General features: G+C 40.6%; 2 protein-coding genes across 4 annotated transcripts in view; one reads left to right on the plus strand and one right to left on the minus strand.

Annotated features, from left to right (window-relative positions):
• PMS1 (PMS1 homolog 1, mismatch repair system component) overlaps positions 1–17,813 on the minus strand; it is a 49,951-nt gene extending 32,138 nt beyond the window's left edge. Inside the window, exons 1-5 of one of the 2 annotated variants that reach the window (XM_063341624.1) lie at positions 16,575–17,813; positions 13,361–13,514; positions 8,274–8,456; positions 6,099–6,201; positions 4,275–4,438 (exon numbers count right to left, since the gene is read on the minus strand). In XM_063341624.1, coding sequence (XP_063197694.1) covers positions 4,275–4,438; positions 6,099–6,201; positions 8,274–8,456; positions 13,361–13,514; positions 16,575–17,119 — 1,149 coding nt within the window. In that variant the 5' untranslated portion in view covers positions 17,120–17,813. Of the gene's footprint in view, positions 1–4,274; positions 4,439–6,098; positions 6,202–8,273; positions 8,457–13,360; positions 13,515–16,460 lie in introns of both variants that reach the window. The other variant, XM_063341625.1, reaches the window with a different exon arrangement.
• ORMDL1 (ORMDL sphingolipid biosynthesis regulator 1) lies at positions 16,529–23,908 on the plus strand. 2 transcript variants are annotated; one of them, XM_063341631.1, is made up of 4 exons: positions 16,529–16,659; positions 18,192–18,385; positions 20,782–20,933; positions 22,453–23,908. In XM_063341631.1, the coding sequence occupies exons 2-4, from the start codon at positions 18,212–18,214 to the stop codon at positions 22,586–22,588; spliced, it is 462 nt and encodes a 153-aa protein (XP_063197701.1). In that variant the 5' UTR covers positions 16,529–16,659; positions 18,192–18,211; the 3' UTR covers positions 22,589–23,908. The 2 variants fall into 2 exon arrangements, with proteins under 2 accessions (XP_063197701.1, XP_063197702.1); XM_063341632.1 differs by having other exon boundaries at positions 16,534–16,659; positions 18,205–18,385.
• The last annotated feature ends 119 nt before the right edge of the window (positions 23,909–24,027 follow it).

Raw genomic sequence — 24,027 nt, forward strand, 5'->3', positions numbered from 1 at the left:
TAATTCCCTTACACAGATTTTTCCTTAACAGGAACTGGGAAATTTATTGAGTCTACTTATGGCCCACCTGTGCTTTGCACAAGACACGGACCAGTTGTTTATGGTGTGACCTGCTGATAGGCACCATCTAAACCACCTGTTGCCATAATTTGTTCAGCCCTATTATATCTGAAATTGTTAAAACAGGTATAGTTATTGGGTGTCCTCTCTCATTTCGGCGTTTGTGGAATAAAGGCAACTAGAATAGGATTAAAGTATTCCATATCATCATCCTTTCAACACACAAAGGCATTACTTGAACATCAGTGGCTTGTAAGACTGAGTCGGGGGCTACCAGTGTTAAACAGTGAAGAGTGTAAACCGTTGTTGAAGGGAAGAGCTCTCACCTCGGGTAAAATACAGCCAGAGCTCATAGGTGGCTAGAAGATGGCATTTCAGGCTGAAGAGTATGACGTGGTTTAAGCAGTAGCTGACTCTGGAATGTTCTTAGCATGCCTTCAGATAATGTTAACTTTAAATAAACTTGCTGAATACTCATGTAAATTATTTCCATTTGGCTGTCTCATTATTCAATATGCTTTCAAGGAACACGGTGATGAAAGAAGAAAAATACCTCTTTCTAACATAACCATACTGGCAAGAGGATCAACATTATCAGTATTCAAAGAATGTCTTGGCAGGATAAACCTTCATAAAAAGAAGGAGCACTAGCTAATCCAAGTCGTCAAAATAGCCATAGTACTTCAAGGGTTGATCTGTAAAGTGATTCATTATTTATTGCTAATGCAAACAAAACATTCTGACCAGAAAGAGCAATTGAGTGTTTCCTATCTTGGAAAGCCACTGACTGAGAGTACACGATAAATGAACCCTAGGATGACTGATAAAAGGATATCTATTTTCTTATTAAAAAACAACCCAAAGGCAGGAAAAGCATTGTGGTTCTTCACAGAAAAGAAATCAGACACCTAATGGTAATATTTTCATCTGAACTAACACAGATATGAGAAGTGGCACAGCAGCAAGAAAAATTTCTGGAAATTTCATTCAGAAGCACAAGACATACACCATTAAAAAAAAATGGTGGAAATAAAATATGCAATGTATTGTGCATCCTAAAAACATATACACACTCAACAGCTCAATAAGATGCCTGACGTTCCAAAATAAGTTTCTGCTAGAACCAATTAGGCACCCATTCTCAGATGCTTAACCTCAGACACTTCTATCAAAGTTGCAGCCTCATTATAGTCTTCCTCGATAGAGCCAGGGCTATGCTTTCTTCCGTTCTCCTTTCATTTCTCATAAAACCCAGGATTTTAAAGAATGTACTTAAAAATGTACTGGTTGTGTCACTTATTTTCAATATTTTTTTGAAATACACTGTATTGCACTACCCTTTCTACTCTTTTGACCCACCTTTCTTCATCTCCTTCTGTAATACCTCATCTCTGCTACCTTCTTGCTCTTTTAAGCCTCGGAACCCGATCTTACTCCTGACGTGTATCTTCTTCCATTGCAACAGAAAGTATTGGCTCAGCCTCAAGAATTTGGGATTCTAGGAACTCCTCTGAATAATTGCATATACCATTTTTTTAAACTAATATATAACCTATGAGATCCATGAAAAATAAAGCTAAGAAGTTGATTTTTTTCTCCTAGTACATTTCAAACAGAAACACAACAGCCTCCACAAAAAAAAAAAAATCACACACAACCCTATTATTCTAGCACAGACATACAGTAGTATCATTACAGTAAAAACACCTTCTGATCCAAATTAATAATTTTAATTACAATAATATTTAGCATCTGAAGGAAAAAGAACTAATGAATATTCATGTTTTGTGATATTACAGTAAAACAGAGGCACATAGACCTGTTGAATGTTGTAACACAGTGGAATTTCAGAATTTAAAATTTCTTAAAAGGTATGATGCAACAGGTAATTTTTATTTGACCAGGAATGACAACAGCAGTATAAAACCAGGAATCTGCATTCAAAGTTTTTTTAGCATTTTCAGACTATTATAAAGGATTTACACATGCACAGAGACAGACTACACTTAACTGTACAAGTTCTTTAGCCTTTGATTCTCCCAGCTCAGCATTAGCTACTGAGTGACCTCTTGTGTTGAAACATGTCTAAGCAGTTCGTTTCCTTTTTAGCTTTTTCGCTAAATAAATTAAATGAACATAAGGCTGGCAGGTCAAAGAGACCATCTCTGTCATTACACTGAATATATATATATTACCTGCAGACAGCACTTGTACTGATTTATTTTATCTACTGAAATTGTGTATTGAGGAATTTACCTCTGAAGCTAATACGATAGGTAGTCAAAAACCAATGTGCAATGGCTACTATCATGCCGCTCCCCACACCATTTTGGCAGTAAGTATTGTGAAAAAGACATGTGATCAACTTCTTGCACATTACTGCCATTGTATTAAAATAAGCATACAAAAAAAATTAAAGACAAGATATGTAATAACCTAATCAAAGGGGATAAAATCAAAATACCATAAAAAATTAGTTTGCAACTTGTCAGCAGCAATCTCACCGCCTCTCCCCTTCTCCTTATTCCTCTTTTCCCCCAAATCATTTCTGTCTTACTCAGGAGTCACATTCCCATGCCTCTCTGCCAGCACCCAGAAACATCAACAGAAGTTTCCAAACAGACTAGAAAGGCTTAACACAGACTCTGTAAGCAATCGTGCAATAGATGTCTAGTTCAGAAAGGTCAACTGAGCAACCATCTTCCACAATAAGATGTTTCCCAACACAATATATCAAACTTAAGATCTGTAATAGAAGATAACATGCTGCAGTTGCCACAGAGGGGGATAAAAAAAGGTCCACAGAAGGTACTGGAAATGAACTGTACAAAGTCCTTGCAGGAGCCACCCGGCACAACCACAGAAAAATTATACCACATCCATCAGAGAGGGCAAAACCAAACCACGAATAAAAGACTAAATTAGTTTTATTAACCAATATTTAAGACCAATACTGTGAAAGCACTGTTAGATAGTCAGGGAGCTTAACACAAATGAAGAAGTGCACAACCCTGAGATCTCCGTTTTCAAACTTTCTGTAGTCCCATTGAAATAAAAGCGAAAGTAGCTATGGTTATTCAGCTTTGGAATACTTATTCTAGACACAAGGCAGGCTTTTATCTTCTACAAGATCTATACTTTGATATTTGGAAATAGATACATAAATATAATCAGAGCATGTTATACAACTCCAGAAAAGGATGGGCAATCTGTTGTCTTTTCAATACAGTACAGCGTCATTCGTCATTTCCCCTGACAGGGGACTAAAGTGTTAATGTTTGGTTGATAGAGTAACTGATGAAAAGTGCTCAATGAACAGACCAAATAGCAAGATCAACAAACAAAAGTATTTTCTAACAGAACAAGAATTGCTGAGGGATCTGGCCGCAAGATGGCACTCTCTACTTTGTGGCAACTTGGAAATTCTTTAGCATAGCTTTTCTCTGAGGTGCCAAAACCAGGAGTACAGCCAATAAAGTTAGCTATCTTAAACCGGGGTCAGGTAATGGAGAACTGCTCAGTGTGTAATTTCTGTAGCTGTGTGTGCAATTTCCGTAGCTGTGTTGTAAAATTACTGTTCAGTATGCTCTGAAGTCAAAGCAGCCTCTGAATCTCTTCCTCCACGCCTAAAGAAAGAACAACTAGCTCAACTAAAGCCTGTTGTTATAACGTTATTCTTACTTACACCAATGTAGGAAATTGTTTTGAATTTTTTAGCCTTTTTAAATAAAACCATCATTATGTATTGACCTCTTATGACTCAGCATACAGGAAGCTACCTGTATGTGCTATAGTGTCTATCCAGATAGTCTAACAAAATGAGTTTTGAGAGTTTTTTCAGTTGTCTTCAGATCAGGCCTTGTAGCCCAGTAAGGTCTCACTGCTTTATTCTGCAGAACACCACCGACAACTTTACTAATCACTAGCATGTAAATTCACTAGCAAGTAAAGTTAATTTTTATGCTTCATATATCTAACCAGGCATCTGTTCGAGCATATGAAAAGGCAGATCCTAAGTTTTAGAAGCTTAGGATCAAAATCTGTAGCCATTATAAATATACATTTATGAAGGCAAGAAAGAAGTCCAAAAGAAACCTACGATGAAAGAAAATTCCTAGGAATGAAAGATTTTATGTAACTATTAGATGAACTGCATAAATTAATCAGAAACCAATCCTTAAGATAGCTGATAGAGTAAAACTCATTATTATTACCTTATTATGCGTTAAGGTTATCCTCAGGTCTGGTTTTATGATACCATATGCTACCAGTAGATCTTGGACTTTTTTCAGTTCTTCCTTACATTTTCTAGTTGTTGAGTAAAACTGCTTTCTTACAGGAAGATTCTTAAACAGCTTCAGGACTGTTACTGTAGTACCTTCGAGCAGGTGACAAAAAACAAGTAGAAATTATACTGAAAGCATACCACTGACTGGATATTGAAGAAAATTCAATTTTACTTGAAGACACCTGTCTGTAAGTTGCTGCATACAAAATAAACCCTAGGAATACTAAATTAGATTATATTAACATGAGAAGAAATATACCAAATAGGCAGTGATCCTCCCCAAAATGTACCTATAAACCTCAAGAGCTGTGATTCTCCTCCTTTACTTAGAGTTATGATAGCAGCATTAAGCTTTCTTTCTGTTCGCACTGACAATAGTGAGAATTAACAATAAAGCAAGCTAGAGACTCTTTCAGTGCATATTAAGTTATTTTCTATTACTAAAATGATTAACAGACTAGAATCTAACCAGACATATCTGGGGGAAAAGGAACACTGAGCTCCATTAAGGCTCTTCACAAGCGTTTGCTTTAGGGTAGTACCTGAAGAGCCAGATACCTCTGTTCAAGGCACAGCACACAGTAAGAGGAGGAATATTCATCTGCCAACTCATTCATATAAATTCCTAGCCTGTAAGGATACTGCAAAGTATTAAATGTGTGTCACAGAATTCAGTCAATCATTCAACAATTTTGACAAAAGACAAGGCAACACAACCCACAGACTTTCTGGCTGTGGAAAATACTACAGTCTAGATCTTTTTAAAAGGAGTCCCTGGTTAAAATCAGAGTTCTCGGCTTCAGCTCTTTCTTCAGTATTTGCCCTCTGACTGGCCCTCGGCAGTGTCTGGCTTAATGGCTCCCTGCAGCCAGTCAGTGCCAAGGAGGAAGGGAGCCGGGTTGGCAGTCAGCTCCCTGTTGGTGTACAAGCACTGCAGCCAGCTGGGGGACAAATTGTGGCCACAATATTGACAAGCAGCTGCTGCGGCTCAGCTGGGAAAAGTTGAGCTTTACGGAAAATCTGCACCTGTTTCGTCAGGAGCACATCCTCCTCACAAGAAAGGAGCACACCACTTCTCTCCTGGGAACACACACTGGCTGGAGTGTGAATGTGAAGACACAGCGTGGTCTTAATGGTCCTCACCAAGCAGCGCATGAAGTAGGGCAGATACTGCCCCAAACCTACACCATGACTGAACTACCAAGGCCCCCCTCTGAGGTGAGGGCAACCTTTAATCTTTCACACAAACACACAGAAGGATTACTAGGGACACAGCCTTCCTGCAAGTTGGAAAGAACTGTGATTTTGCCTGGTCCTATAGCCACGCTGCTTCCAGCAACACCTTCCTACAGCAGCAGGGCAACTCCTCCTCCTTTAAGCAACGATTTTGCTACTTACAGAAATGTTGTTTTGGTCCCGAACAAATCTTTCATATGCTAATACAGCAAGTCTGCCTGGACCCGGGGCATTGAATTTTTATAGCTTTTATTTCTGCTGTCAGCTTGAAGAAGTGAGTCAGAGAAGGAGAAACTACTTTATAATTACTATCCAAAGCAACTTCCAAGACGTATTATTTCTTACAATAACAACACATTCTCAGTTGACAGACATAAAGCAAGAAATGTTTATAGCTCCAAAGACTGCATACTCAGCCTTCAAGTACAGAACAGGTATTTCAACACCAAATAAAGTCTCAGAGAAACATAAAATACTTCTGTCACAGCACAATGCCAGAACAACAATATCCTACCTTGCCCAAGATGGGAAGGCTTTTTAGAAGTTACATGCCCATTGCTATCCAAAGCATACTGAGTGCTGAAATCATCGGCAGCTGTCTTTGTTGTGATCAAAACCTGAAAAGAGCAATTTAGAAAAAAAGTATGTTAATTAAGGATCCACAAAGTTCAGAATGAGCTTAAAGCTTTGCTACCACTCTTACCATTGCATTTAGTCACTACAGTTACATTTAATTAGTTTATAGAATTTTTCTTCCACGGGTGTTTCTTACAGTCACAGAAACATTCTGCATTATTTCTCATTTTTCCATCCATTTAACTAAAAGCCACACATTTTTATCACACTAATACACAAAGCATAGCAATCCCTAGTACCTACAGCACACACTCCTATACCTTCTATTCTAACACAGATTAAATAAACAACTACATCAATTGATAATTTTGCATTTTCATCCTCCGTGAGAGAAGGCATACTATGCCAACTTCTTAAACTCATGTGAGATTCCACAAACATAACAACTACTGTCAAACAAACAGTATATTATCTTTCCACGCCCAAACATATCTAGCAATGAGTAGTAGCATGTTTTGCAAGCTATTAACACAGATCAGCTTTAGCAAGACCAGACATAAACCAGAAGTTAAAAAAAAACTACAGTTCCCTGAGTTCAGGTAGCAATGTTTTGAACCATAGAACCACTGCACTTTAACCACCTGAAAGACATAAAGGTTATCACACATACAGAGCTTCGGGATATTTTGCTTTATTTTAGTGTCTCATATGAATCATTAAGAGTTCAGCCGTCCCTCTGGAGAGAAAAAACAGTGATTGATGAACTGGAAATGTACAGACCTACTTAAGGGCCAATAGTAAAGTACCTCTTAACTGAAACTTCAGGGGGCAGTTTGGGTAGGCAGAATGCAATTAATGCCAGGAGAGTTTAATTAACGTAATTACCGATCCAAGGATTAAAGTAATACCTATTAAAGTACTTAACACATTCAGGCCACCTCCCATCTCTTATGAAACGTACCACAGACCTGATTAAAAGCTCAGAACAGATGGCATCCTGCTCTGACAATTCATTAGAAGGAACCAATGATTGAGGTCTATCATCATCTGTCAAAACACCAAGACTTTTGAAAGCATCTTTGGAAATCTCCATCCAAATACACAAACCACTCCTGCTTAGTGCAACGTGAATATAGCCCAAGGTAGCAAGCAGTGAAGCTCTAATCTCTCCTGACCTTGAAAGTTGATGGTTCCAATCAGACACAGGTATCAGTGTCTTCTTGCAGGATCTAATCCTTGTCTGACTTTGAAAGAAGAATCCAAAACTTGACCTTGGCGCAGCATGAATACAGGAAGGCAGAGCACAATGGAACTGGCAGATGCTGTGCCCTTAACAGCCTGAACGCTTTTCAGATGGTTTTGAATCAACTTACTTTCGGTCAACAAGTTAAATCCTAAATATAAGTACACTGTCAGTCTTCTTAACATAAACAGATAGGCCAGGAAACAGGTTCCTGTTTACTCACACGGACAATGAAGTTTGTGCAACTGCAATCATATACATGTCAAGGAGCAATACAAGGCCCCATGACTGCCGATCACCTAGATAACATCAAGGCAGAAATTGTTACTGGAACGGTAGCTATGTGGGCTATCAGTTCCCTGAAATGATTTCTCCTGGTCACCTTCTTCTGTTCCTCATTTTGATTTACCCTAATTGAAGTAGCAAACTCAGCCGTACTCTTTGACATTATATTTGATGGTAACACTAAAGAGGATAAGCCAGTGTTCTAAGGAATCATGTATCCATACATGTATGTATAAGGAATCATTTATCTATACCCTGATACAAAAGAAAAGGAAACAACAAACAATCTGTCTCTGACCTGTTCTGACGGAGGAAAATAAATAGAGCACTGCTGTGACCAGTATGACAGAAAGGCAGAACTGACACTAATGAGAAATCCATATTGCTTCCTAATCAGGTGACGTACCTTCTGGGGAGGGGGGGAAAGGCAGTATATACAAGCAAAACTGTTCAGAAAACACAACCCTGGCAGCCTGCTGGAACAATTTAAAGCCTTTGCACTGATATTTTAATAAAACTTTCACAAACACACACACAAAAATAACACAACACAAAAGACTAGACACATTTACAGCAACTGCTCACCTCTGATATGCAGCAAATTGATCCCAAAGCCTCCCCACGGAAACCGTATGTTGTCAACCTTTCAAGGTCCTCAGAAGAGCTTATTTTTGAGGTGTAGTGTTTAATTGCCATAACTGGCACATCAGCAACCTTGATTCCACTGCCATTGTCTCTTACTTCTATTTTGTTAAACCCATAATTCTCCTAAAAAAGAAGAAAACATAAAGGAGCACTAAAACAGCTGAAGGAATTGAGATTGAAGCAGCTAAGGTTACAGCTGCTAGCTGTCTAGATAGAAGTGAGAGTTTTGCTTATTTGGAGAAACTGCAACCATTAAATGCATGGGGTTTTTTTAAAAAAAAAAAAAAAGAACAGAAAAGGACAGGACAGAACGGAACTGAAAAGAAAAATACAACGTGTTAGGATAGTAGTGAAGGTTTCTCTAATTAAACTATGTAATTCATACCCCGTGGTTTGGAAATAGCACATAAATATAAATACATTAAATTGAAACAGGAATTAAGTATTTATTTTTTTAAAACTATGATGAAACTTGAAAAACCCAAGCTTAGAAAAAGATCCATATCTGGAAAGCTAAAGACTTTTCACCTCTCTTATCTGTTTGTTGTCAATTTTTTCAAATCACCACAAATGCAGCCCTGCGTCCATTGAAATCAGTGAGCACTCACTGAGAATTGTTTTCAGTTTCACTCTCTTTGTGATTTCAATTGTGCAGAGGTTTTCAAGTCTCTGTATTGTCTCTCAATATGCAGAAACTGCAATTCTAATGGAGGCAGGGCATGAATGGGGAGAAGAGAGAAATAAGAAAGCTTGTAAAGAGGTGCAATGCTTTACAGAAAGAAGTAAAGGCTCTTAAAGGCTCTTCTAAAAACAGCTTTCTAGGAAGCAAAGTTCAATCTTTGTGATTTACCTTCACATATATGCAATACATATTTTACTGAATTCTGATTTAAATATGTCATTTCAATAAACACCAGCATAAATAGAGTAAAACTCTGAAAACCCAGATAATTAGGACAGCTAAATGAAATATGGGATTCAGGTTCTGTAACATTTCAAACAGGTGCAGCAAACAAATGCTTCCATCTACAGCTACGTTATAATCTGCACATGTAAATCGCACCCAAAAAGAATCCCAATCCATGAGGAAAAAGTAATTAAAGCTGCAGGATCACTAACTAAACTTCTTTTACAGAAGCACGCCTGACTCTTGGAAAAGATTATGATGTAACATACAGAAAAATGTGCTGTACTGTGTAATACATCTAGGAGACCTCAAAAGTGGTTTTGCTTAGAAAGGATTTCTTGAATGAGTGGTTACTACCACCGATGCTGCACAGACCACATGATGGTTGCTTACAGAAAGCCAACTGATGAAACAGAACTAACTTTGTTGTCCCATCTGGGCATATACTGAAGACAGTTATGAAAAAATACAGCGTACTCCCAGGGTTATTTCTCAAAGTAAAAAAATAATGTAATTAAAACCATAAGGAAGGTATCTAAAGAAATTATCTGTACTCACACACAATCTGCATTAGGAAACATCAAAAGCCTCTGAGATAGGCATAGAACCATACATATTTAATTAACTGATACACAATAGAAATGGGAGCACATTTCACTTTCCCTATTAATGAATGGTGCTAAAGCTATTTTCAGGAGAAAAACAATGCTTTTGCTAATATTTGAGACAACTTCCTACTGGGAAGCAAAACAGAACCTAAGCAATACCCCTCAACTGAACATAAAAACACATGCAGAGGTATAAACAGGAAACATTTCTACCCCGCTGCTGTATTCACTAATGAAGGGTTTGAGCATTTGACAATTAACCCCTGTTTTCTGTTCTAATTTTTGCTTCCAGACCACTTAACTGCGTAGGAAAAGTGAGATTTATCTTCTTCAACTTGAATTAAAATGTTACATGAATGATTCTCTATTTCCTTTCTAATATTAATCATTTTTACCTGCACACATTTTACTTAAAATATTACAGTGCTCAAACATTGTATTCTGTAACAGCTTCCACCACGCTACATAACCTAAATACTACTGAGGTCATGATCTCATGAGATGTTTAAGTTGCTCTGCCAGATCACTCATGCCAAACCGTATGGTTCAACTCTCTCCTCTTTTACTCACAACTCCACGGTCCCATCTTCGTTTCAGCTACAGCTCTGTTACTCATGAGAACTCTTAAGGTCAATTCAGCTTATTAAATCAGCACAAGTAATCTACCCTTCTTGCTGCGTTACTTTTCTTTTGCATTAGCAAGATAAATGGATCATGAGAGGCAGAAGTGTCTAGCAATGCCACGCAGATGGATGTAGGACTTTGCTTTTTCAGGTGATAAGATGGATGAGGTGTACGCTGCAACGTCACCCCGAGATAAACTTCCTCTGAGAAAGTTCTAAAGATTAAAAAGCACCCCCTTCATGCATTGGGAAAAAAGGTGCAGAAATTAATGTCTGCCTTTTATAACAGCCATTTTGTATAACAGTAGCAAACCCGTAGCTAAGATTTGTCCTTCCCGAATCCCAACTCGGCTCCAACTACCAACACAGGCTGTCGCACATCTTGTCTATTAATTAAAATATGCAAGTCTCAGTCAGCCTGTGAAGATTATTCTCCTAAATTCCTGTTGTTAGAGGTCAGTAGGGAAACTGACAGACTGATGCCCATAGAGTCTCTTTATCCATACACAAGCAGTTACATTGCTGCATCAATGGTTTTTAGCATACTTTAACCTGAAGCCAGGAGATCACGTCAAGAACAAAACCATCATTCTACATATGCTTAATACAAAGCCATGCTACAGAGGCAGTTGATCCCGCTGCTAATAATAAGGCAAGCTCCGCCATGTCCAAATTTCTAAAAGCAATAAAGCTGAGGTTCCAATGAATTAATAGATACCACTCAACACCTTATAGAAAGGTCATGGTTCGGTTTCTAATCAAATGACTGGCTTTTAATTGTAATTGAAGTAATATCACATTATCTAAAACTACAATATAAGCTGATGTTCTTCCCAGTGTTGTGTAAAAGCTAGTTAATACACAGTGCAAAGATGTTCAGTAACATCACTTATTGGAGTTTGGTCAACCAAGAAGTTAACAAGAATAAAACACCAGCCAAGGCTTCCCACTACAACTTTCTACAGTTGTAGAGAACCACAGTTTCTACCTGAGAACCATTCCACCTGCAGGTTAACTCCTGTCTGTCTGTCGCCAAAAAAGCCATTCTGGTCTTTGTTCAGGCAAATTGGGTAACAAGTTTGAATGAATCAGCTAACCTTCCTAATCCATAGGGAAAAGGTTAAAACAATGAAAACTCTCCAAGTTTCAGCAAAAACCCATCAAGCTGTAAAATGAAATTTCAAAGTTTCCATTCTCTGTTATGCTTTTGAACCAATCCAAAGTTAATGTGGTCGTTCAGGCCTATTATGCGGTCAACCTTATTTAAGTGTTGTGCAATAAAAATAGTATTGTGATATAAAAACATTCTTATCACAAAAAAAATCTCAGGAAGAGAATCCATGCTTTACATGGATTATTTTGTACAGTATTATGTACAGCTGTGCAAAGTGCAAATTTTCTCTTCTCCCCTAGTATTCACAGAATAACAATCAGCAAGTCTCATTTACTCACTGGCAACCTGTGTAAGGCCAGGTTGGTTTGTTTGTTTTAGAAATACAGCAATTTGAGCTGAACTGACAAAAAATGTAACAGTAGTGCTGATGACTCACGCGCTGGAAATGTTTGAAAATGCTCATTTAAATTGATTTGGGACCTCTCACTATGGAAACAGCTGGCTTTTGCACAGTGAAACCCACACTGATTAGAGAGCTTTCTCCCCCGGCTATCTCCATGGCTCTATATCCACACTCCAGTAAAACAGACAAGGTTTGTTCTAACAATTTTTGAAGGCTCCAAAACCTTCTGTTGACTTCTTGTGGTTATTGATCCACTCACAGCATCTGATTCCGACTGCCCTACCCCCTGAACTGTGCACACACTGCTCACTTTGGAGTTACTCATGAAGCGAGATACTACACAGTCTAAATATTGAGATGACAGAGGTCATCACAGACCATAGTTAAGACAGAGTATCTTTAGCTCACTTAAGGCAAATAACAAATAAGCACGTTCCTTGGCAGGAAACCATACTCAGATGGAGAACATTTGAGACTCGTTCAGAAAAGCCAGCAGTGACATGGACAAAAAACCAAGCAGAAATTGAATCGCCCTCCAAACTAAGACCATTTGTCTAACACTTAATTCAAGAATAGCTTATACATTCACTGTTATTTGCAGGAAAGAAAAGTGGATGCAATTCTGGACAAATGCATTTACACACACTGTAACTCCTACTAAGCAGGAGATACTGCTGCTATGCAGCTGTTGACAAAATACTGCAAAACCAGAAATACTCAGGAAAGAAAGAGGAGCTGATCAGCTAGCCATTTTACACCATTAGGGGGGGAAAAGCACAAATTTCTTATTATGAACAATATCTTATTTTTTTCAGAAATTATCCTTGAGTAATATGCCAACTTTTTTTAACACCTTATAAAAATAAAATTTTAAAGTAGCCAGAACTCATCATGCTGATTAGGGACCATGCGATAATTTGTATTACCAAAACATCTAACATGGCCATCAATGACCTCTTCCATTGTTTACATTTTCACCTTCCTGGCAGTATTTTGCAATAAGACTTAAACATGCCAGTCTAGAAGTGAAATGGGAAGTTCAACATCTTTTAAAACAAGTTATTAGCCAGAAAAAGTAAAGTAGGAAAAGAAGTATTAAAGAAGCTGACAGTTTTTCCCCTCAAGATACACTCAGGAGCACAAATATGACTTACTGTTTCAGTGGGGCCTCAAAAACATTACGGGAACCCAACTTTGGACCATTTTTATTTGAGGTTAAAATATACATGCATAAACACTGTTAATACCCTTCCATTCCCAAAACCACGATAACCTAAAAAACCCCAAAAAACATTTGCAGTGAAACAACTTTTCTTGCATCTTATTTTACATCCAATTATTTGTAAGAGTAAAAGAAAGAACTAGGATTTACCAGTTTAATATCAATATTTGTGGCACTGGCATCCAAGGAATTTTCTATAAGCTCCTTCACCACGCTGACAACTGATGTGATCACCTGAGAACTTGAAAGGAGACGAATAGTTTCTGCTGGCAGCTGTTTCATAGTGGAGTAAGATTCAAAGAAGCTGCATAGAAATAGAAAAAGAATGTAAAAGGAACATTACAAAAACACATTTCTAAGTAATTATTTTACAGAAACTTTTAAATGTAGATGAAACATAACATTACAGATAAAGAGTAAAATTTTCAAGATACAGTAAGACCCAGCCTCCTCTGCAGTCAACGGGAGTTTGACCTGTGGAAGAAACAGAACACAGGTCTAGACTAGAAAACATTATTTTAAGTAGATTAAACTTCTAATGAAAAACCTTAAGAATCCTGAGATACACTGAGCAAAGGAGTATATTATATCACATGTGCACGGTCATCTCCTCTAAATTACTGTAACATGTGCTCGTCATCTTGCAATTACAAGAGTAGACAGACCATATAGTAATCCAGAGTGCTAGTCAGAAACATCAGATACGGTATTTACCCAGCAGCAGGTCTAATTCCAGCACTGATGCAAAAAAAAAAAATAATAGAACTTTTGAATCTTTGGGGTTTTTTGGTTTTGTTTGTTTGTTTTTACAAACTCCTTACATCATTCCCCCCCCTCCCCGCTACATTTACAATTTCTGCATTTAGCACTGCTGTGTTGTGTGTATGATTCCTGGCACCTAAAAATTCATGGAAGAAATATGACCTGAAGGTAACTGTTTCGGAGTTGGTAAAGAAGTGGGGAGGAAGCATAGTGGTGCTGAGGCAAAAGTCCTATTCAATGGCGATGTGATCTACCGGCCATAATGAAAACCAAAACAAAACAACTTCAGAATTATCATCTTGCCTTTCTGATCTGATTTACTGTGTGCCCTCAGGCAGGTCGGTTTATTTCTATGTCTCTGTCTCTTCCACTTAAAAATGGAGACACCATTAAAAGCCAACGGAATTTTTTTTTTTAATCACTGAGAACACTTACAAAGGGTTATAAAACTCCTGCTACATTATAGAGACACTCTACCATGAAGAGATTGTAAGTGGATCTGCAAATTTTTGCATGCATTTCTGTTTAAGTACCCAAGTAGACACAATTAACCAAGCTCGGGGAAAAATCTTTGTCGATCCTTGTAGCCTGACACAAAGAACTCAAGTGCAGTTTTTCAGGCATATGAGAAAGGGGGGAGAAAGAGCATTGCTAGACAGCTCTTTGCACCTCAAGAATGGTTCAGACTTGGGTTTCTTCTCCCCACAGCAGCACGCTTTACCGGGTTACATTACATAACGATATTTACATTGAAAGGCAAACAATCCCGGCAGTCCTGGCTCCCAGGCTCGATTCAGTCCAAGCTATCTACTGGAGAACACAGACGGCAGGCTCAGCACCCATCCCAAGGATATGAGCACACGTGGAGGAATGGAGCAAACCCAGATTTCCTCCTGACACTGTCAGGACACAGCGAGGGGCTGCAGACAACACCCCAGAGTGCCACTATCCTGCAGGGTATATGCAGCTGATAGAACAATTACAGGACACTTCTCTGCCTTGATGTCCACTCTTTAAACATAAAAGACAAAGAACATACATGCTTACTTGGGAAAAAAAAAAAGGTACGGTGTTTTGAAGAGGAAGCAGAATTAAAACTTTCCTAAGAACAGCTACAGAGAGGTTTTCTCTTTATACTTATTTACATTCCAAAGGGAGTTTGCCTTTCAGATGTGGTAAAAAGATCTGACAAATCAGTTTTCCACCAAACAAACTGGAAAAGGAGCATGAAGACGCGTGTTTTTCAAGACAGGCTAATATTAATCACGTACACGCATTCAGAGAGGCAGGTTTCACCATTCTGTGATTCTATTTCCTCACACATTCATGTGTTACACAGGCCTCCCGTGTCAAGTGCCGCATGATTAACTAATGACAAGTGCCAGATGAAACACTGACTGAGACAAGGGAGGGTCTTAAAACAAAAACGTTGCAGATCCCAAAGACAAATTTTCTGTGAGGTGTGACTGATGCAGGTGCTGTGCCCTCCCCTCCCCTGGGCCCAAGCCACCCTGCACAGGGCTGCTGGCTGCTCCATGGATGGCAGAGGGTGGCCGCACGGCCACATCTCGGTCGGGGGCTCCTGCAGGGAGGGAGCGATCTCTAGTACCTGCTACCTATGGATGCATTTCCAGCCCCCAATTACTTTTAGGGAAGAGATATGTATTTCAGCTCAAGCCGTATTAGTACTACAGCTCTTTGCTGACTGGATGTGTTATAATCCGTGCTCAGTGGGAAGGACTTTCTGAGAGCACCATCACCCATACTGTCCTTTCACCCCTCTGAAAGTGGGCAGCCACCCCAGCACGGGGGGCTCTAAACAGCTGTAACACCGCATGCCATCAGGTAAAGCACGAACAAAGACTCCTAAATCTTCATAGCTGCAGCCCCGCGGATTTCTGGAGCAGCACCCACACCCCGCTCCAACAGCCACCGTTCTTAGGAGTCCACCAAAACACCAACTCAGGAAACTCTTTCCGAGGAAAAAAAGAGGGAGAAAGGCTGCAGCTAAAACCTGCGGACAGTCACCCTTCAGTTCACCTAAAACCACACGAACGGCCCCCGGTTCCCGCTTCTGCTTTTCGTCAGGGAAAACACGAGGAGCGCCGCGCCAAAACAGCGCAAGGGAGGGGAGGGAAAAATAGGGGAGGAGAGACAAGGGAGGGCAGCCACCATGGCAAGGGACGCGGCTCCCGCCCGGCCAGCACGCCTGGCTCTCCGGCACCGCTTCGGGGGCCGCCGCGCCGCACCGCACCGCACCAGGCCCAGCAGGCCCGGGCCTAGGCCCAGGCCCGTCCCGCGCAGCCCCGGGGCGGCAGCGGTTCTCGCCGCAGTGCCTCCAGCTGCCCAGGGGAAGCAGCGTCCCCGCCCCAGCCGGGGCCTCGGGGCAGACAGCAGCGGCGATAGCGTTCCCCACAGCGGGCAGGCAGCTGCCCTCCGCCGCCCTTCCCGGGCACCCGCCCCCCGCAAGGCCCCTGGGCTGCGCTACCTGCGCGTCCGCCGCGCCCCGCTCCCGCCGCTGCCGCTGCTGTGGGCGGTGCGGGCGGCCCGGCCCCTCCCCTGGCCGCCAGCCCTGCCCACGGGGCGGCCGGCGGGGTTCTACCTGCGGCTGGCAGCCCGCGCCTCCGCTCCTGCTCCTCGGGGGCTGTGGCCACAGCGCGGCCGGCGGCGCCCGGGCCGGTGGAAAGGTGGGGTGGCGCTGGGGAGGCGGAGGATGGGCGGGAGAGCTGGGCTGCCGCTATCGGCCGCCTGCCGGTACTTGCTAGCAGGCCTCGAGGCGCCCGGCGGCGGTGGCTGCTGGGCCGGGCCCTGAGGCGAGCGGCGGCGGGAGGGGGTCTGCTCGCAGGGTGGGCGGCCGGGAAGGGAGGTGGCTCCCCGGGGAGGCCACGGCTGCTGCGGGAGCGACCTGCGGCGGGTCTTGGCGGGCGCAGCGTCCCGCCGCTTCGGTGCGGCCGGGCTGCCGGCGGCGAGGGGGGGCGGCGCAGGGGAACGGAGAGAAGGTGCCCATCGGATTAAGTGAGAAACGTGAGGAAGGGGCAGGAGGAGGCGGTAGGCTGTGCCAAGATGTAGGTCTGGGTACTCGCTCAGCTGCCGTGCCGCCTCCCGCGGCGGCAGGCAGGGAAGCAGGGAGGACCTGGCTTCGCGCATCTCGGGTACCGTGCTCCCTCCTCATGCACCTTTTGAAATACTTCGCGGCAAGTACTGATTAAAATCAGCATTGCCCCCGGTTCGGTTTCAGGTTCATCGCATCTATTTTTATTCTGCAGCCTACTCTTACTTAACATTACAAAATACTTAGGTGTTACAGTGCTTTACAGCACTCGGCAAGTATCAGAGACAAGCTTCCTACCAAAAGCAAACTATTTATTCTGGTTAAACAACACCATTGTTGACTGACTTAGAAGGAAGTCAGAAAAACTCCATCCCGGACTCATAAATGAATATAAATAGTTTTACAGATCATGTGAATATGCAGCGTGCAATGAGGTTTTTTTAATTATCGTGAATTTTAGTACAACAGGCCAAGTGAGTCACTTCAAGTAAGTTCTGTCAATCTCCTGCAGAAATCAGCGTTATGAAACTGTTCTATCTCTGCATATGTCTGTCAATGTGAGAACTTTTGAACCCGTTGGCTAATTTCAGCCAGACTTGAAAGACAGAAATGTCTGCCTGAAAACTAACAGGTGGGGAGAGGAGGAAAATCTGAAATCTGGGCTCTGCTGCAAGAGAGGCAGGCATAAATTAGTCCTTATTTGTTCTTTCTAGCAGTAGGTAGCTGGGCAATTGCTATATGTAGAATTCTTCGTTAGCCGTTACATGAATGGGAAATGGGGAAAATTGTCTGATATGGGAAGTGGAGAAAGACCTGGGGATATTGTCGTGGATGGTGAAAGGAATTTAGAGGACAAAAGTTACAAAGCTTGTTTTCTTACAGGTTTGCAACTTTAGCTTCTAACAGCACAGCTTACTATTTTTTTTAAAATGTTCCTTCTGTAGCAGGCTTTGTGGGTTTTATTTGTTTGGGCATTTTTTAAGCAAACAGTTCCTAACAGCCCCTTTGTACTGACTTCTCTGTAAACCGTACTTGAAAGATCTTGAGGTACATCCTGGCTTATGCACTTACATGTTCCTTCCAGACTTTTAAAACAGCCTCTTCCCAATTTTGAAAATGGCGCATGTTAGTTGCCTTCCTATAACAGTAGTCTCAATCTTCAAACAGTTGTGTTTTGTAGAGTAAAAATGAACGTAGGAGTTGCCCACAGCGAGGTAAATCCAAACACACGGGTGATGAACAGTCGTGGAATGTGGCTGACGTATGCACTCGGAGTTGGCATGCTGCACATTGTCTTGCTCAGCATTCCTTTCTTTAGTGTCCCTGTCGCCTGGACTTTAACAAATGTGATTCACAACCTGGTAAGTACCCTCTCTTGTAACAAAGTTTGAAAAGTTGTTCATACGTATTTATTTTTAGTAGCAGGAGAGGAGGAAAACACCTAGCCAAAACGCCACCTCTGCTTGGTTTGTCCACTGTTAAAGAAGTTGGCTTTTTTGGGGAGGAGGAGTGAGTGATACACATGATCACTTCGGGTTTAAGCACAAAAGACGTGAAATATTCCTTATATATTTTATGTATTCTTTTAAAAGGCATTTAATTAAGCTAGAATTTTGCAAACATAAAATCATCATGCCAGCCGACTTTTACAGTGTTCTGCATATTATTAGAGAGCTGTACTGAATCCATAAAATATATTACATTTTTAATTCTTGCATATTATCTACTAATGTTTCTATACAAATCTGTTAGTATCCCAAAATGTTTAATTTCAGCACTTTACCTGTTCCTTGGCCAGAAACTTTTGTGTTCTTTTTCTTCTCGCTTTGATTTTTGGTCAAGCTAGATAAATTTTAGCTCAGAATGACTTCAGCATACAATTCTGTCACTGTACGTGCCATAAGAAAAATCTTACTTGAAAACAGTGAGGAAAAAACTGGACTACCTTGACCCAAGCCCTGAAATAATTTGTTATTCAGTGGGTCGTGATTTGCATGGTGACTTTTGTATGCAAAAGGATGTGGAAGCTGAAGACTTAAAGAATCTTTCTGCCCCCTCTCCCCAGGGTACTGTAACTTTGTTGTAATCATTTAACGTAAAGCAGCTTTGGATATTGGTCCTGCCAAGCTTAGAGAAAAGACATCCATAATCAGCAATTTCCATCATACTTGAAGTTTGCTAACTCAGCTTTCTAAGATTAACAGCAAAGTAGTCTTGACAAAAAGGTAGCTTATTCCTTATTTAGGAAAATGATAGTTCACTTTAAAGACTGAGGTTGGATAATACCCTCTTGAATCCTGTAAAAAAAAAAAAAAAATTGTTTTTTATTTTTGTAGATAGGTTTAAAACGAATAGTGGGATTGTAAGCATCATTAAAGCATTTTGTACATTATCTTTGACAGCATCAGACATGCCTGACTTTGGAAGATGTTGGCAGAGACAAGTATTACTAAATATTTCCCAAATGCCTTACCGAATTCATTGCAAGTAGCTATAATGACAACAGGGATGAGAGCATGCACTGGCAAGTAGTTTTCTAGTGGATCACTAGAAAATGAGTATAAACTGCACTTTTGGATATTTCAGCATCTAAATGGCACCTTTTTGGAAACCAATCCTTGAAGAGTTTGACAAACAAAAAAAATCCTGGATTTCCACTAATGGAAAACTCTTAGCTGACCTTGAAAACATTTTTGGTTGTCCTTTTTGCAAGTACCGGTGCAAAATAAAATGTGTATTAAGCATTTGTATCTGTCCTAAAAGTGCTTTTTGGTTAAGTTATTCAAACTGAGAGGCTGCAAACATCATGAGTTGAAGAAGTAATTAAGCAGATGAATTCTCTTAGGTTAATAGGCCTCCAGTCAGGGGGCAGTTCCAAAAAAAAGTGGAAGACGATGTGAAGTGATTTGCTCAACTTTTAACTCCCTTATAAGAGTTCAGAAGAAATGTGATTTTTCAATATAAAGCTTTATATAAAAATTTCTGTATGTGCATAAGTAATGAACACACCTGGAATAAAGGAAATGGAAGTCTCTCATATTTTCTGGTAGAGACTCATCCTTGGAGTCGGTATGCTCTCTTCGATAGCAAACAAATGTTCGTTAAAACTGGAAGAGGGTGGACACCCCTGTCTGATTGACCTCTGGGCCCAGATTGATCTTTCAGAACAGACTAGGCATGGCATGCTCCCATCGAGCAGAAACAACCGCAAAGAACAGGAGAAGCAGCAAAGAGAGGGACAGATGGCATTCAACAGATTGCTGGTAGTCAGCTTCGAAGTATTTGAAGCTGGTGGGGGGCTTGAGAAAGCTTTCAAAAGTTCCTGTAATATTGCCAGTGTTTGTAGATAGTTTTTTTGCTTTGTGCAGACTCTACCTCCTAACTCATTTAACACTGTTTTCAGAAAGCGGTAATATAAATTGGCAGCCCTAAACTTGTTACAGTCCTTGTTGAAATTCTGTTGATTTCATATAATTTTTGCCATCTAATATAGAAGACAAGGCAGTGGATCGGATGTCACATAGATTTTGGCTTTAATTCTGACTCTGCCACTGACTGCGCAACCTCGGGCAAAAAAAAAATCACTTTTTGTCTCTTCCTGCCTCTTCTGTAATTTGTCATTACACACTAGCAGCAATTTGGGTGAGAATTCATTTACTCTCCCTTTTTTTCTTTTTTTTTTTTTCCTTTACAATGTAACAATTATAAAAAAAATACAGCTAAAAGTGCCACTGTATTTACTTTTTATTTTCCCCAGGGAATGTATGTGTTTTTGCATGCAGTAAAGGGAACTCCTTTTGAAACACCTGATCAGGGGAAAGCTAGGCTACTAACACACTGGGAACAACTGGATTATGGAGTACAATTTACATCTTCAAGAAAATTCTTCACAATCTCTCCTATAATTCTGTGAGTTCAAAACTGTATTATGGATTAACTGAATCATAAACTCATGATTTCAAAAGCAGCAACAAAATGAGTTGCAATTTACATTCTAAAAGAATTTTCTCTCGCTTTTTTTTGTTTGTTTGTTTTTTTCCTTGCTTATTTGTTCTTACATCAGAGAGATAAGGAGTACATACTTACAGGCCATATAATCAACAGTCTTTCTTCCTGCAGCTTTCGACACTGCAGTTCACATACTGAAGTCGAAGTTCGTAAACAGTTATTAATGGGGCAGGTTTTAAAAACCAGAAACGTTATGAGGAAAACTTACTGTTAACTCTTGAAGTTCCTTAAGAGGTTGTGAAGTCATAAATATTGAAAATCGAAACTAAGTGCCTTTAGCGCATGCACATGGCGGCATTTATTAACCATTTTGCAACTTGTGAGTTACAGGGAAAGCGGCAGTCCTCACCGAATGGGGTCCAGGATTTTGTATGTCAGTTTTGCTTTGCAGTGATTATCTTCTGTTTACACTAGTTATGTAAAGAGGTTAGAAATTCTACGCCGCCTGTCTCTGTTGGCAAAAGTATGGTTGCATAACTGAAGAAAATCAGATACGTATTTAATATCCAATTCTAAAAAGTCTTTCCGTCTCCACTCAAGGAAGTTGTCCACTTGCGTGGCAGGATCAAGGGGAAGGGAAGAAAATGCATTGTGTTTACAAAATTGTTCACAAAGGGTAGACACTGAAAATATATATATTACTCCTCAAAAAAACCTTCTCTTCATTCGAAGATAGCTTCCCACGTTCCAGTGGAAATTGTGTGTAACACTTGTGTATTTCTCTTCATGCACTAATAATGAATGCATCAGCAGCTGAGTAAACATCTCCCTTTTGCTGGGGGAAAAACCCACAACCCCCGAGTCTGATAGCCTTGTTTCTGTGACTAGTTTTTGCGAAGAATGAGATGAAATTAGCGGCTCAGAGTGTAAAGAACCTGGTAGTGAATTGGATTTTCTGAGGCATATTTCTATATTCTTCCAGTTGAACAGGTTGTGGACTAGCTTAAAAGAAAAACGTGCTGGAAACATCTGCCAGGTGGGAAGCATTTTAAGATCACGCCAATCACAGATGTGCTCGGTGTAAATTATTTTTGCACTGAAAAATGTCAAATGCGTTGTCACTTGAGCTTGCTAGGGTAGCAGAACTGTGAGTATTTTGGTAACAGATGTTACGCTGTTTAAAACCTGTATCAGAAATCAGGCTTGTAGCTGTAGAAGTCAGAGACTCCAACTAGAGGGGCAGGGAGAAATTCTTGAGGAAAATACCAGCTGAGAGTTGCTTTTTAGCACCTTGAGAAGTACGGGAAGAAGAGACAGTCCATTTCTAGAACCTCGGGTGAGATATTTGATACAGGAATAGGTCGGTTGTTAATCGGAACACTATGACTGGTTACTAAAGCACCTTTTCCAACCGTGCTTTGTTTGTTCATGTTTTAGACAAGAGTGTTATCAGCTAAGCTTGCTCTCTTTTCCCCCGCAGGTACTTCCTGGCGAGTTTCTACACAAAGTACGATACAACACACTTTATCCTCAACACAACCTCTCTCCTGACTGTGCTTATCCCCAAGCTGCCACAGTTGCATGGTGTTCGAATCTTTGGCATCAATAAATATTAAGCAGGAGGTCTGACACTGACTGCCCCCTGCCGTGGCTACTGGTGCTCCCCAGGTGAAGAAAACGAGTAGCCTGCTGTGCTGCGTATCTAGTCGTATTCAGTGAGAGATGCATCTATATCTGAGATGCAATTCCTACTTCCTGCTGCAGCGTTGTCTGGGATGAAAGTTGAGTTTATATGAAGATGCCTTCTAATATTTAAATGTGAATCGGAAACCTCTAGAAGAAAGATTTCCATGAAGAACTGGGCAGGCCCAGCTCTAAAGCCTAATCCCCGCTGAGACTGTATATATGCCTGGCTGATGCGAGTGACTTGAGGAAGGTGTGAGTGACAGTTGAAATGGAGAGAGATGTTTCACAAATACCCGGTCAACCATAATGCAAATGGTGACTTTACATATAAATCCAGGATTCCCAATGCCAAGGACTGGTGAGGTCTCATTCGTAGATTAAGTGAAAGTAGGTAGTTTTCTGCTGTAGGGGTTGTAAGTGGTTGTGCTCGTTATTGCATTGTAAAAGTTTGTCTCACAGTAAATACTGTGACAGCTAGCATAAACAGATGGTGTAATTCCTGCCTTATCTGTTCTTGTGATTTTTATTTTTTTTTGTCACGAAAACATGAAAATCCTTAACTGTCAGCTCAGGGGATTTCTATATCAACTTCACAGCTCCGTTTATGTGTGCTTTTACAAGTTGCGCCGTGGTGTTTATTTCATTTTGCGTACCGGGATGCTGACTTTTCTATGTGTAAATGGCACATCCCGAAAAAGTGAAATTTCTTTTAAGGTGTGGATTTTTGACTGTTTTCTCTGATAGTTGACTGATGGGCCATTTTTTAGTAGTTGAGAGGCCTGTAATGGTGAGGGAAAGCACCTGCTGTTGTAGGAGAAGCAGCTCCATTGTAGAGCAACGATGTCAGAACACATAAGAGAAACTATTCAGGTCATAAGTTAGAACAGAAGCTGAATGAGAAGTAAGTGAATAGGCAAATCATGTGGACTAATTGTATGCAGAAAAAGGTGTAGATAATTTGCATGTCTTGGGAACGTGGAGGAATGCTGTGTTTGAAGGGTACCATGTAGTACAGAGTAATCTTGTATATAATCACCTGGAACTAGAGTGAAGGTGCATCTAGAGCTCTGAGCGTGCACTTCTCCATCTTGGAAAAAGGATGAATTTTGAAGTCTACCATACGTCTGCCAGCCAAAACCGGCCCAGATTTAACAGAAGACTCCATTTAAGACTTGATTGCCATTTTGGTTGCAGTGACAGACAGTGAGCTGGAAAAAAAAATAAAGGGGGGAAAAAAAAACCCGAAACACCTACAGTGGCACACTTATTTTCTTGTTAAGCGAATTTTCTGGCTCTTTACTGATAAAGACGCTGTTTAAAAGGAAAAAGAACACACGGTAGTAAGTTATGAATTTTAGCAATTAGAATT

Source organism: Chroicocephalus ridibundus, chromosome 7 (genome assembly GCF_963924245.1).
Source record: "Chroicocephalus ridibundus chromosome 7, bChrRid1.1, whole genome shotgun sequence".
Lineage (NCBI taxonomy): Eukaryota > Metazoa > Chordata > Aves > Charadriiformes > Laridae > Chroicocephalus > Chroicocephalus ridibundus.

What these genes read in the sequence shown, in the direction of transcription:
- ORMDL1 (XM_063341631.1), top strand. Translation starts at nt 18,212, where the DNA reads ATGAACGTAGGAGTTGCCCACAGCGAGGTAAATCCAAACACACGGGTG. An exon ending in CAAATGTGATTCACAACCTG is followed by an intron (nt 18,386 to 20,781) that starts GTAAGTACCCTC and finishes TATTTTCCCCAG; the next exon opens with GGAATGTATGTGTTTTTGCA. An exon ending in ACAATCTCTCCTATAATTCT is followed by an intron (nt 20,934 to 22,452) that starts GTGAGTTCAAAA and finishes TTTCCCCCGCAG; the next exon opens with GTACTTCCTGGCGAGTTTCT.